This window comes from Ochotona princeps, chromosome 10 (assembly GCF_030435755.1).
Source record: "Ochotona princeps isolate mOchPri1 chromosome 10, mOchPri1.hap1, whole genome shotgun sequence".
In the NCBI taxonomy this organism is placed as follows: domain Eukaryota; kingdom Metazoa; phylum Chordata; class Mammalia; order Lagomorpha; family Ochotonidae; genus Ochotona; species Ochotona princeps.
In genome coordinates this window covers 48,027,334-48,041,976 of record NC_080841.1, presented here as the reverse complement: position 1 = coordinate 48,041,976, position 14,643 = coordinate 48,027,334, and the positions used below count along the sequence as shown (strand labels likewise).

The window sequence follows — 14,643 nt, the reverse complement described above, 5'->3', positions numbered from 1 at the left end:
TTTAGAAGTGTACTATTTAAGATGAGTATCTGAACTTTCCAGCTATTCTTCATTATTGATTTCTGGTTTGATTTTGTTATTGTCTAAGGTCACAATTTGTGTGGTTTCTATTCCTCTACATGTCTAAAGTGTGTTTTGCCTAGATCATTTAATTGGACATTCAGATGACTGTATCTTAAGAAATAACTTTCATTTGTATCTTATAAATGTCTATTGGATATAGTTGACTGATGGTCTTGTTAGTTCAATTTGTCCTTACTGATTTTATGCCTGCTGGATATGTCAACTACAGATTTATGGCTATTGAAGTCCCCAATTATAGCAATTATTCATCGCTCTTCTTGTTGTCTATCAGTAGGTTTTGCCTCAAGAATTTTGTTGTTAGATAACAGCAGAACATTAGAAAATTATTATATATTTTGCTCAAAAGTGAAACTCTTTACCAATATTTAATGTTCCCATTTGTCTCTGAATTAGTTTCTTTTGTTAAGTTGGCTTTGTCTAAAGCTAATTTATCCATTGCAGATTCATTTTGATTTGATGTTATCAAAACTATTTTTCTACTCTTTTGCATATAATTTATATGAGTCTTTGTATTTAAAGTGGTTTTCTTGTAGACAGAAATACTTTATCTCATTTACCTTCCACTTAGAAAGTTTCTCTCCTGATTAATGTCTGAATCATTGATTTCCAAATGATTATCAATATAGTTACATTAATCATTACTATTATAACTATTTGGTTAATAAAATCGTATAGTTGGCCTGCCATTCATATTTGCTCTTCTAACAATTTCTCTAAATGCATGGGGGGAGGGAGGGAGGTAAGGAGAGAGAGAGAGAGAGAGAGACAGAGACAGAGACAGAGACATTAGCTGGCTTACTCTCCTGACGGTAGCAACAGCCAGGTTAAAGTCAAGCTGGAGCAGTTTCTTTCCGGTCTCCCATGGTGGCATCAGGTGCACAAGTTTGGGGCACCTTCAGCTGCTTTTCCCCAGACCATTAGCTGGAATTGATTTGGAAGTGGAGCTGTTAAGACTTTAACCAGTACCAATATGGGTTGCCAACACTGAAGAAAGTGACTATATATCTATGGTTTTAAAACTAGCATTTCAGCTTATATCCTTTTATTGTTCCCACTCACCTCTTGTTTTCTTTGGATTTGCCTAAAAACTGCTCTTTAGATAAAGTCTGTGAAATGGAGTCCTTTGAGTTGCACTGCTCTGTTATTATCCAGGAGCTGTGCCGCTGTGGAAGGTCAGATGCAGGGCAAGAACATGCATAGCATAAGCCTGTGATTAGGATTCATTCTTAGGGTGAGCCTCTGTGGCTGACCTTCACAAACTTTTCTCAGATTTGATGAACATTTTTTTTTCTTTTTTAGATGTGGTAGGTAGTTTAGAGGGGGCTGGAGCTGAGTGTTTGCCTTCCCTTAGGCTGTTGCACTGTGGATTACTCTTGTCTGTTAGACTCTGATAATGCTGTGCTCCCTGAAATAGGCCTTGTTAAGAGCAGAATATTCCAGTGTATTTTGAAATGGTTACTTCTCCTTTTCCCTTGCTGGAAACATGGTAGAATTTCTCAGATCTTCACTGTGAGAACCTGTTAGGACCCTTATGGTGAAAGCTGTCAAAGTGTGATGGCCCACTTCAGATGCTTCTTCATGCTGCCAAAGGATTTGTAATGCTCAGCTTTATACTCATTGAGTTCCTAGCAGTAGCAATTTAAATTTTCCTATCCTAGTCCTTCTCTAGTTAGAAATTTCTTTTCCACCAAGATGTAGTTCTGTTTGTACTCTGTCTCTCCAATGAGTCAAGAGTTTGTTTTCTGACCCCAATCCCATGATAACCCAAGAAGTCGTGTTGGCTTTTTTTTACTTGCTTACCTATATGCCAAAACAGACACCAGACAGTCAATTTCACAGTAGAAGGAAGGATAACCAAAGCAGGACTTAGAGCAGTGTTTTCGTATTTGCATTTTGTTTCTGATTTTCTTTCTTTCTTTTCCCCAAGTATTTCTTCACCAGCTACTCTCTGAGTCCACTCTTGAGGGTAATAGGATACTTAAAGATGATTATTTCTTCTCCATGTGTTTTTTCTCCCCACTGACTTTTGGGGAGTGTCTAAAATTCAATCATTAATGTTCTGTAAAGTATGTATTTTCACATTATTATTGTTCCATTGGTTTCCATGCAGCTTTGGAGCTACTCTGTAACAGAAAGGGAGAGAAACTTAACACCTGGATTAGCCAAAAAAAAAAAAAAAGATAAAAAGAGCCAAAAATAAAAATAGAAGTCTTTATTTAATAAATCTTCCGTGTTTTCAAACAGCATGCAGAACTACCACCAGCCAGAAAAGGGCATAATTATAACATTAATGTTCCAATGTATTTTCCCTAAAGATATAAGAATCAATAGGTGTTTGAGTTGAAATACCCTGCACATGATCAGAAATGAACTGAAGAAGAAAAACAAAGTGTTGCAGCTTACCAGAAATCTCTCATCACCTTTCATAATTAGAGATGCTCTGAGACAGCCGATAATCTAAAATGCAAAGCACACAAGTAGAATTTTCCATTGATTCAGTTTGCAGTAATATAAGCTTCTAATTTATGGAAATGAACTTCTATGTATGTATTGTAATTAAAATATTTTATTAATTTTATTATGGTCACTATGAATAATATTTGGTGTTATAATTTATTTTACAACATAGATATTTTACAATATAGATATTCATCATATAAATTTTAATAAAATCTAGCAACAAACTATGCACATGAAAGCAAGATGAGATTCACTTAACTAATATGCATATAATGAGTATAATTTATTTCTTGTCTAGAAGTAGAAGTTAAAAAGAAAGCATGTATAGCCTCTTAAAAATATGACCTGTGGTCCAAGACTACCCTACATTTATCATTCCAAGAATCAAAGCTACTACATTAATGATACAATTCATTAAATCTAGATTTGATCTGATTTGTGCAAAAGTTAAAATTTTAATTTACTCTGTTATGTAAGCATTTACACATATATTTAGATATAGATGAATATTTCATATACATATAAACATATCCATGTTTTTATTTTTATATTTTAAATTTTACATGTTTTTATTATTATTAATATTTTCCCTGATGCAATTTTGTAGGTATAGGGATTTCTCCTTTCCCTCCCCTTTTTTCTGCTCAGACATATATGTGTTTACTTGCATTGTGCACAAATGTCAATTACCAAAATAGGAGCCAAAGTATTCCTAAAAATAGTGCATAAAATAAAAACCAAAGTTTATGTTTGGAATTATCCCTTACTCATAATCTCAACCTTTGGAAAAATTCTCTTTGGTTTGCTAAAAATATGTGTTCATGTATCTATCTACTTGTAGATAAATACAAATATGGAGAGAGAGGTGGCAGACACTGATTCTCTTCTCAAAAATCCCACGAAAGCATGGATTGAGCCAGGCAGAATCTGACAGGCAGGAAATTAGTTCAGATCTCTTACATAGGTGGGAAGAACTCAGCCCTTAAGCCATCAGCACTGCTTCCGATTGTCTACAACAAGCAGAATCTGGAGTCGGGGCAGAGATGGAGGTTGGACCCAGGGAGTCCACTGTGGAATTCATCCCCCTTACCATTAGATAAGGCACCTTTCCCAACAGTATTAATTCTTCCCAATAGTAAGTGAGCATGGGAGACCCTTCAGCATTTTTTTCAATCTTCAGTGTACTTTAGCATTGCTTTCTAATTTTCGTTATAGAGATGTTTCACCTAATTGGTTAAATTCACTCAAAAAGGTTTATTTTTTTAACTATTGTGAGAAAATTGCTCTTACAAGTTCTTTCTTCGTTCATGATTGTTGTTTTAAAATGCTCCTACCGTTTTGTGTGTTGATTTGTTGTCCTAATATTTTGTTAATTTGTAAGTTATAATTGTCTCTTGGTAAAGTCAAACAGGTAAAATCTTGCTTCCCCCTTTGCTGATTGTTATCACTTATTTGTCTTATCTCTTGTCTCTGACTAAAACTTTCAGTACTGTATGGAACAAAAGCAGGGAGAGTGGGCACCTCTCTCTGATTTCAGAAATAAGAGGAAATGCTTTTAGTCTTTCCTTGTTTGGTATAATGCTTGCTTGAGTTTGTCCTATACTACCTTTGTTATTTTGGAGTATGTTCATTCTGTTTGTAATTTATTCACAGTTTTCATCTTGAATGGAGGTTGAATTTTCTCAAATACATTCAGTGCATCTATTTAGATGATTATATTATGCTCATCCTTAATTCTGTTGATATGATGTATTACATTGATTAACTTGCACATGTTGAAATATCCCTGTATCCATGGGCAAATCCCACTAACTCTTGATGAACAACATTTAGCTTTATTGGGTGCTGATTTTCACTGCTGTTGGCCTGACACCAAAACGGAAAACCAAGCTCCAAGTTCACTTTCCTACCCTGTGCCCAAAGGTCTGCTACTGGGCCACAATCAGATATGGTGTCTTTATTCTCTTGTCCTCTCTCAAGTGACTGAGGGAGGGATAGTAATTAGAATCAGCCCTGTTTAATTTATTCTTTCCTATTTTTACTACAGTCAGATTCTGTATTTTCTTATCTGGCTTCCTTAGCAATTCTAAAGATGATTTCATTTGTGAATGACTGTGCAAATTTGCCTATGTGCTCAGATCCAGCTGCCATGATGCCTCCCCTCAAAGAAAATATTCAAGGTGTTATTAATCATAATGTGCAAGTGAAAAAATAGAAATAGCAGAGGATCTGCAATTTTTCTAAAAGAGCCAGGATTGAAATCCAAGTTTCTGACTCAGCACTATGTTTTTCTTACTGTATCAGCTTTGCTTTTAGTCATTGTTCATTTTGGATGATTGTTTTTAGTTAGAATTTGTATCACCATACTGCTTATGAAATTTATAGCTAGCTGAGTGTTTAGCTATTTTTGTCTAACATGAAGATTTTGTATCAGCACTATCTAAATTAGAGTTAAAACCATTGTCATGGATGAGCTAATTTAGGAAAGACTCAGATAAAAAGAGAACCCAGGTTGGAAATCAGAAGGTACAATTACAGAGAAAATGCCAGATGAAAAATAAGAGAGAAACAAAGATGGAAAGATCAGATTTCAGTGAGAGTGAAAACTGCAAGGAAACCTAGCCACCATTTTCTGCTGCTTTCCCAAATATTGAATCCATGTCATGAGAAAGACAGAGACAGATGGATGGAGGAATGTGTGGATGGAAAGAGAAAGGGAGTGGAGAAAAAGGAAAGGCTTCTTACACCAGGAAAGCTACTGTCTCAGCAGTTCAATGTGGAAGACATTTGAGTTTATTCAGAAATTAAGGGAAAGTTTCAGTGAAGAGAAGGATTGAGCAAGAAAAGCCAATGCATTTGACACAGCTTGTTGCCCAGTTACAATAGGAACAGATAGAGAATTCCTAGCAGAAATGCTCTCTGGGAGTTTTCCTGTCAGTTACAGCTGCATTTCAGAAAGGGTATGGATAGGGTAGTAAGCTCTGAGGATAGAAAAGGAATTGACTTAGTGATAATTAATAAAGTGGTACTATGAAGGCAACAACTGTGGATTGGGGCAAACATCTGTTTCAGAAAATGGAGCGTATGTAACTCAAATTGAATCGTAATTTTTTGTTTTTGCTTTTACTTGTAAACATTGAAAACTTATCACCTATGATTATCATTGATATACGTAAGCTTCTTCATTATAATCCATAGGATTAATCAAACAATGGATAATTGAGAGATACACAAAATATTTGTAAATGGAGATTTAGAAACAAGAGGCAGCATATTTATTTATTTGTGTAAGGATTGATAACTTTAATCTCATTTAGCATTTACAGGGGCATGTATTTGATGCAGCAGTTAAGATCCTACTTTTGGATGCATGTATCCCTTACAAAATGCCTCAGTGTGAGTTTCATTTCTGCTCCCTAATCTAGCTTCCTGCTAGTGTACACCCTAGGAGAGCAGGTGATGGCTCAAGTAGCTGAGTCTCTGCACCCGCATAGGAGATTTGGGTTGAATTCTTGGCACCAAGCTCCAGCCTGGCTTAAGGCCAACTGATGTAGACTTTTAGAGATTGAATGAACAAACCTCTCTCTCTCTCTCTCTCTCTCTCTCTCTCTTTCTCTTTCACTCACCCTCTCTGCCCATCTTTCAAATAAACAAAGTATGTTACTAAGCATTTTAGGTTTTACAAACAGAGTAGCTAATCATAGTGGACATACTAGAAACTTTTTAGAGAATTTTTGTGGTGATCTAAAAAATGGGAGGGAAATTTTAAAAATTATTAAAAATTATTGGTGACATAACTTATAATTTAAATGAATACTAATAGACATGTGTGTTATACATTAGCAACACTGTTTCAAGAAGATTTTATTTTCTCCAGTTGGGCAATTCAGGTTTACAGCATAGTTTCTGTTGGCAAATGTTTCAGCAACAGAGATTTTTTTCGTTGCTTTGATAGTGAGTGGCCAGGGGAAGACAAACGATTGCTCATTTACTATAAGACAAGTCTTAATTTTTCATCATCCTTTGAAGTTTTCCCCACCTAGAGAGGTAGAAGCAGGGCTTTTCTTTAGCGTCCTAAATGGTAAATATTCCGTATATTTCCTTACTGGAGGAAAAAGGCTTTTGTTCTCAACAGCTGAAACAACACTACTTTTAAGCTCAAATGATTTGCAAAACAACAATAATAAACTAGAACAATTGCATCCTCTTTGAAAGTGACTCATATCTAAGTTCATTTTTTCTTATGCAAGAAGAAGTGGGAGAGTTTCATATTTGGAGTACATTCTCAATTTATACTGTTTCATTTCACACTAAACATGGGAAAAAAAGGATCCACATGCAGGCTTTGAATGTTTGTTGTTAACATATCAGTTGCATGCACTAAAACCACAGCATGCATCAGGATATCAGTGTTAGAGTAAACACCTGGCTTTTCTGGTTATGGCTTATCATAACTGGAAGGAGTCAGAGGCCATCCAACGAGGCAGCTGAGTTCCACAAAACTTCCAAGACTCACCAAGCCACCACCACACCCCCCATTATTGGCAATGGCTTGAACACACTGAAATGTTAGATAAGTCAGAGGATATCTGAATCCCTACTTCATAGATTCTCTATAATATTCTTATTGGATTCGACTTTTTCAAGCTATTAATATACCAAGCATGTTTCATCACAGTATTTCTAGCATTGTTATTAGAACAAATCCATCAGGCTGTGTTTCATATGAGTGGCCTGGGCTATGCTTTTTTGTCGAATCTGAGATGTCAAGTTATTATTAAGGAAGTTTCTTTTGAGCCAAGAAACATTTTTCTAAGGCAACCCACAGTCCTGCTGCTACTTTCTGATTCCATTGTGAGGCTTTGGCAGCTCCCAGATGTAATAATAAAAGTGATGATAACACATTGTGCTCCTGGATCACTATGTGATTTGTCTTGTTTGAGTGTTATAGCTCATACTGGATTTCCCGGAGGATGGAGCAAAGGTTAAGGTTTGCAGAGGCTCTTTAGAGTGTTCCTGTTTTAGACACATTTTGCTAGCAGGGCAAGAAAAGCATCTCTGCTTAGGTTATAGGGAAAACCTACAATAGCTCTACCCAGGTGAGCATTCTACTCAGTTCAAACCCACAGATGGAAAGTGGATCAAGAGAGACTTATAGGAAAGAAATAACCAAGACACTGTCATACAATGTCATGGCTTGTGAGAGAAGACAAAGGCCTTCTCTCTTCAAATTTAAGTATAACAGTGTCTAAACTAAAATGATACATGCATCCCTCAGAGAAGACCTTCACTACATGTCAGAGATAAGAAATAAATATAAATGAGAAGGTGTGCTTTTGAAAGACTGCAGAAGGGTGGGAGAATATTCAGTTCATCCTTGGAAAACCAAGAAGATTAGTAGGGATTCGTGACTTAAGGACCACATTGGTGAGAAATGGTTACTCGGGACCCAGAATTAGCAAGTTTCAATTTGAGGTCACCATAACTACCAAGCAGCTTAAACAAGTGATAAGGAAGCTGAAGGAAAAATGAAGTAATTTTTTTAGGAAATGTGTAATCCCAGGATTGTGAGAAGCATAAATGTGATGTGCATCACCAAGCTAACAGACGTGAAATTGGTTTCAAGTTTGTGAGCCCTTGGAATCCCTGATAAAGGTAAAAGTAAAATCACTGCAGAGAATTGGCTTGCTAGTCCAGGGCACATTGAATTCCCATAGAGAAACCTAATCAGCTAGCAATGAGCTTACAGTGAAAAATGAGATATCACTCATGGAAGGAATACATCATAAGGCAGAGCCTAGCGGTTAATCAAATTTATATTAGACAACTCTGAATATTTTAGATTGTAAGATAGAAATAGAACTAGAAAATACCAGGCAAAAGTTATCAGGCACATTCTAGGAAATGTTTGAAACAACTGAATATATCTCACAGTATGAGTTATACTAAAAAGTCTGTGAAAAACTAAAATTAAGTAGCACTTTATTTTGGAACAAAAATACATAAATCCTTTTATAGGTTTTTTTTTTTTTACCACAGTACAGATGCCTATGAACCTATGGACTTCTGATGCAAAAGTAGTTATAATTAAGACTTTAGTGAGCCAGGTGGAATCCACCAGAGGAAATTACACCAATAAAGGAAAAATTGGATGTAAGCAGCAGCCAGAACAAATTAGCAAATTCCTGCAAAAGCTTGATTTGAAAAAAAAAAAGAATGATTAATTCCAAGATGGAAATCAAAATGGAATGAAAATGGCAGGTAACTGCAATATAAATTTTGAAAAATTTCTAAAGTTCAGAAAGTTTATAACTGAAGATCATACTTCAAACTTTGTATGTTAAATGAAAAAAATCACTGTAAAATTAGGAAATAAGACTGGGTTTCATTTTTACTTGGGGGTATTCCCAAACCTTTCAAGATGTAGTTTTAAAATATATGTTCTTCTAAGTTCTTTTTTCAGTGTAGCCATTTTTAGTATACTCAGTTTTTTCAGTTAAGGGAAAGATCTCATATTAAAAGAATATTTTGTAACAAAAATTCACATATCAAAAATAATTACTTAGAAAATTCCACAATGTATTCTGTGACATTTTGATAACTATAGACTATTACTAATTGTAAAGGCAACCAAAATCAGAAGAAATTATCCCATTATCATGGGAAATTTTAACACTTCAATTGATTTATAAATACGTTGCAGATGCATGGAAGACGAAGGAGTCATTCTCAGAATACTTTCCGTAGTGACAGGATAACTGACATGTGAGCCCAAGAAGAAAAGAGAAATATCAACTTCTGCAGAAGAGCTTCTTTGATAGATGGAGTCCACTGGGTATAAGTAAGAGAGTGGTAAAATGATCTTACAGAAACTCTGTGACTTGAGAATGGGGTTGCATCATCATAAACCCATCATAGCTGAAAATGTAAATTGAAAATGCATTTAATATACCCAACCTATCAAGTATCACAGGTTAGCATCACACTCCACTATAGAGCATGAACTATTTCCTCTCTTGGTCTCAGAGTGGAGTGACACGTTAGGCTGCCGCTGCTCCCCTGCATTGCACAAGAAGAATGCTACACATTCGCAACCCCAGAAAAGATCCAAAACCAGAATCAAGAACCCAGAATATGCTTTCCACTGAATGCACACCACTTTTGCACCATTGCAAAGTTGAAAACTCTTAAATCAAACCATCGTAATCTGAGGATGAAGGACATTTTTTAAATTGTTTATATTTTTAAAGAATTCCAAAAGTAAGTGATTTGCAGTTTTTAAAATTTATATTGAAATTATTTAAGATAAAATCTGTGTGATTTTTTAAATTATTTTTTAGGATAGGTGCGTGTGTGCAGAACATTTAGTGATTTCTTGCCTATAGCCACAACTTTGAAATAAAGATGTACATAATACATTTAAAATATTTACTTTATTTTATAGGTCGGTAGAGGGAGAGAAAGAGAGAGAGAGATCTTCCATTTACTGGTTCACTGTTCTAGAACCCACAACTCCCGGCTGGACCCACCCAGAAAACATGGATTCTTAAGAGTCTGGAAATCAGTCTGGGTTTCTCACATAGGCAGCAGGGAACCAAGTACTTGAACCATCACCTGCTGCTCCCTAGAGTGCACATTAGCAGGCAGCTGATTGAAGCAGAGTAGCATGTAAACCATTCTTCCCAACACTCTTCTCATAACACATTTTAGATTGAAGTTTATTAGATATTAATTTATATTCCTAAGTACTTTCCAGAGAATTATATTTAAATATTATTAGGAGAGCACTATACCTGCTTTAACTAAAGGCAAATAAATAAGGAAGGAGAAATCATATCAATTTCTGCTGAAATCTTGCAGATAAAAACCCAACCGCTGTTTTCCTGAAAATTGATACTATTTTTCCCCTGAAAGGTTTCTTTATTGTAACAGCTCATCATGATGGATTTTAGTCATAGTAAGAATGAAAGAAAACCTGAGTAATGAGGACAGTTCATGGCTGTGCTAAATTGCTGTTCCTTTAAGACTCAGCAGACACATCCTGAGTTTTGTAGAGCTTGTCCTTCACCTGTGTTAGTCAGAGTAGAAGGCAGCCGTAGATGTGAGTCAAGAAATGGTTTATATCATTGGACTGTGCATGCCTTATAGAGTCAGAGGACTGAGTCTTTTTTTTTCACCTTGTGCACCCTGTGTCTAAGACAGTATCTGGCATGTAAGTAGATGTTGGAAGATACAATGAATGAATAAATGAATGAATGGTTTTGATTTCGGGAATTTATTATGTGGTCCAGTGGCATATATTCATCAACTGTCCACTGAAATTAAGAATGATAAAACAATGTACTGTTGTAAATGGCAACATTTTAGATTAACATTTCTGAATTTGATTGAGGAGTATTATGGGGCTGTGGCTTTGGAGAATAATATTGATCACTTCAGAAGCTTGAAATTATAGTCAAGAGGGCATACAAAAATAGCTGGTCCTAGAACCTCTAAAAGGGGCATAATAGACATAATTGTAATTGTGGTAAATCAAAAATCTATCAAAATTATCAGATAAAGGTAACTTAAAATACTCGGCATTAATTTCATTTTCTAAAGGATGCATAATTATTATGAACCTAGAAAGAGAATAAAAGCAAAGTGTATGAAAGAAACATGTTATGCAAAGGGAATGATTAGCATATAATTATATGATACATTATATATAATTTGATTTAATTAACTTATGAGAACACTAAATAAAAGAGCATTGTGAGGAAAGAAAAGCCCAGACTTTCACATGAGTGGCAATAATTTGCTGAGTTGGGGAGATTCTCCCTCCTATCAGGGTCCCTCAGTCCCTAGGAACTTCTTGTCCAAAAGCCCCTGATTGAGTCCTGGCTTGGACTCATTTTAGTTTTGAGAACTTTAACAAAGCTCTTTTCTATTCTGAGCTTTGTATTTAACATCTGAAAAGTAATGAAGTAATCACATGTCTTTAATACAGACTGTCACTGCCAGGGCTCAGCGGTGGTATCATATGAAAGTGATGTGCACACTAAATTGCCATATAATGCAATGACAGTTATTCAGGATTGTATGAAATTTATTCCAAATATAGTCTCATAATTTCTGACTTGTCTTCTTGTTTATAAAGTCCTGGGAGAAAAATTGGTCTCTGTGTTTCATTGTTACCATCAGTTACATAACAGTAACAACACCTGCTTTCTTGGGGAGTTGAGACTCAGCATTATCATGTGTCCTGGGTTGGTGCCATGGCACAGTAGGCTAAACCTTTGTCTGTAGCGTAGGTATTCCGTATGGGCATCAGTTTGTGTCCTGGGTGTTCCACTGTGATCCAGCTCCCTGCTTGTAGCCTGGGAAGGTAGTGGAGGACGGCCCAAAACCTTGGGACCCTGCACCCGCGTGGGAGACACAAAATCTCCTGGTTTCTAGCTTTGGATCTGCTCAGTGCCCACCTTTGCCGCCACTTAGGGAGTGAAACAGAGATGAAAGATTCTCTCTCTCTCATCTCTAACTGTGCATTTCAAATAAAAAGAAAATAAAACCTTTTTAAAAAAGACTCTTGTATTCTATGTCAGTGTTCTTGGGTTCCACCCTGTATCTGGTCCTTGACTCCAGTGTCCTGTACTGCCTACTGTGTGTGGCAATAAGTAATGACTCCACGTTCTTGGGTCTCTGTCACCCAAGTAAGAGACTTGGAGTGAGTTCCTGGCTCTGACACTTGGGAAGTGAACCAGCAGAAGGACGCTCTCTCTTTTTCTCTTTTTCTCTTTCTGTTCCTCTGTTTTCCCTACCTCTCAAATAAGTAAAATAATTAAAATTAGCAATTATACTTACAATAGGCCATAAATAAAAACCAAATGTATCTGTCTGCAAGAAAGACAAATAATGCAGATTGCTTCAGTTTAAAATGAATGATAAGACAATTAATTATAAACACATTCATGAGATTTAAGATTGTTTAGCCTGAAAACATTTCAGGAGATTTCATTTGTTTGTTTGGCTTCTGACTAGCTCCTTCTGAAAGTAGCCTGTTGCCTTATATATCAATTTGTTTAGGAACCATATATACAACTGTTCCTCTATGCCTAGAACTGCCTTTTCTCACCTTTTGCTTTCTTCCTTGGCAAATTAAAATTGCATTGTAGGACACCTGCATAAAAGGATGCGTGACTTCTCTCTGATCACTCAATGGGAAAAGAATCATCACGGTTTCTGTGTTATCAATTTGCTAATAAAATTAGGAAAATGTTCACAAAAGAAGGCTAATTCTTTGAACAAAAAACACTAGATGCTGAGAACTAGGAAAGTAAGATATGGGTGTAGGAAACAGAAGAGGGCTGACTGATGGAGCTTGAAATGTTATTAAAGGCAATTCTACAAGAAATATGGAATTATTTAACTAGATATTTAAGAAGGTTCAAGCCTTAATTCAGAAGTGATGCCCTCAGGGGAATTGTGTGTGTAGTATTAAACCCTTTTATTAGCTAATAAGGAGGTTTTAGATATTTTGTTAAAAAGTCACAGTGGCCTCTACTATAAGACTTTCTTTGGGAGTGAGTATAAATTATTACCCATTACAATATCAACTTAGGAAAATGCTGATATTAGAATGAAAATAAAATTCCACAGTGGACGGTGGAAAGATGTTCTGAAACCATAATTTTGGTTCTTAGTTTGTTAGAAATCATCGTTCTATGGTTGGTCACCCCTTTGCCTTTGCCATCATACAAGAAAATTTATAGGGCAGAAGTTGAGTAAATAACATTTTTGTGCAGCGGTCTCAATTTCTGTGTAACATTTTTCTTCACTGATATTACCTAAACTTTTTCATGTAAAAATAAAGATGGTATAGCTTAGTGCAATGGTGTTTCATAAGGCATTTCCTTTGAGCTGGCCTTATAGGACATGGTATTTGCTCTTTGGTCCATCCTGGTGTATCAAAGCAAAGAACACACGAACAAGCATTCAGGTTGCACTAGCATATCCTTTCCATGAACAGTAGAATCTAAAAGTAATCGAACATGACAATAATGATTCCACCTCCTTACAATTCCTTTATGAAAAGGTATTTTATTTAGATATCTGATGCTTAAGTTTATTTGATGTTTCTTTGAAAGGGACTTTTTAATTGTTTTTAAGGAAGATAAAATTGTGACAACCACTTAATAAAAGTAATTGCCAAGTTTATTTTACAAGTATATTTTTTCATGGCATGAGAAATGGTCTAATTTCAGTAACAATGTTAGATTATTTCTTTATCTGAAAAAATGTAAAAAAGCAAAGAAAATCACAGGTTGGAGGAAAAGTGAGAAATATCTCTTTTTATACTGAATTTTTATTTATAGTGTTTCAGTGTTAATAAGTGAGACATAATTTTATTTTTACTTTCAGCGGTTTACCTCTGCAAGAGAACAATGCAAAACAAGGCAAGACTAGAGCTTGCAGACTATGAAGCTGTGAGTACTGAGGACTGGCTGACAAAGAAAGTTGTAAACTGAACAGGAATAAGACCAATGTTCATTTCTTAGTCTCTGGTAACATTCTACATTCATGGATTTTAAAGATGACATTTCCAGAAATCAAATAGCGTAATGGCTTAATAAATTTCTTGTCTTAGCTTATATTGTGGCCGGTTAAATCATAAATGCACAAACCCAGTGTAGAAGAGGAAGCATGTCTTGCTTTCTAAAACTGTCATAACTATGAAGACCAAAGATATCTATTATAATGAAGATAAATCCTGAGAATGAAAGGGTTTGCTGGAAGTATGGTTTTGGCAAGGCCCTCAGGTTCATCTCCACAGTCATTTGTTTAGATGATTGCTTTACTGTGATTTTCTATATTCAAAGCATTGCATAGAAACACTCTGCCAGGGCTTTTTGTGTTTTGTTTTGTTTGTTTGTTTTTTTAGTAAAAATATAGACTGAATCAGGGAAAGGAATGTAAAACTTCGCTGTTCTTCTATAACGTAGCCACAGAAAAATTCTGTGGATTAGACTTGAGCACTATTTTATACAAGGTAATTATAGTATTATACAGACCCATATTACATTTTCAGTCGTGTTCCCAAAGTCAGTTATTCACAAAATT

The 14,643-nt window shown here is 35.5% G+C and overlaps 1 protein-coding gene across 5 annotated transcripts in view; it reads left to right on the top strand.

Moving 5' to 3' along the window:
- The window catches only part of RGS7 (regulator of G protein signaling 7), a 375,770-nt gene that overhangs the window by 307,895 nt on the left and 53,232 nt on the right, over window positions 1-14,643 (top strand). For all 5 annotated transcript variants that reach the window (XM_058669395.1, XM_058669397.1, XM_058669394.1 and 2 more), the window contains one exon: window positions 13,945-14,009. In XM_058669395.1, coding sequence (XP_058525378.1) covers window positions 13,945-14,009 — 65 coding nt within the window. The remainder of the gene's footprint in view (window positions 1-13,944; window positions 14,010-14,643) is intronic.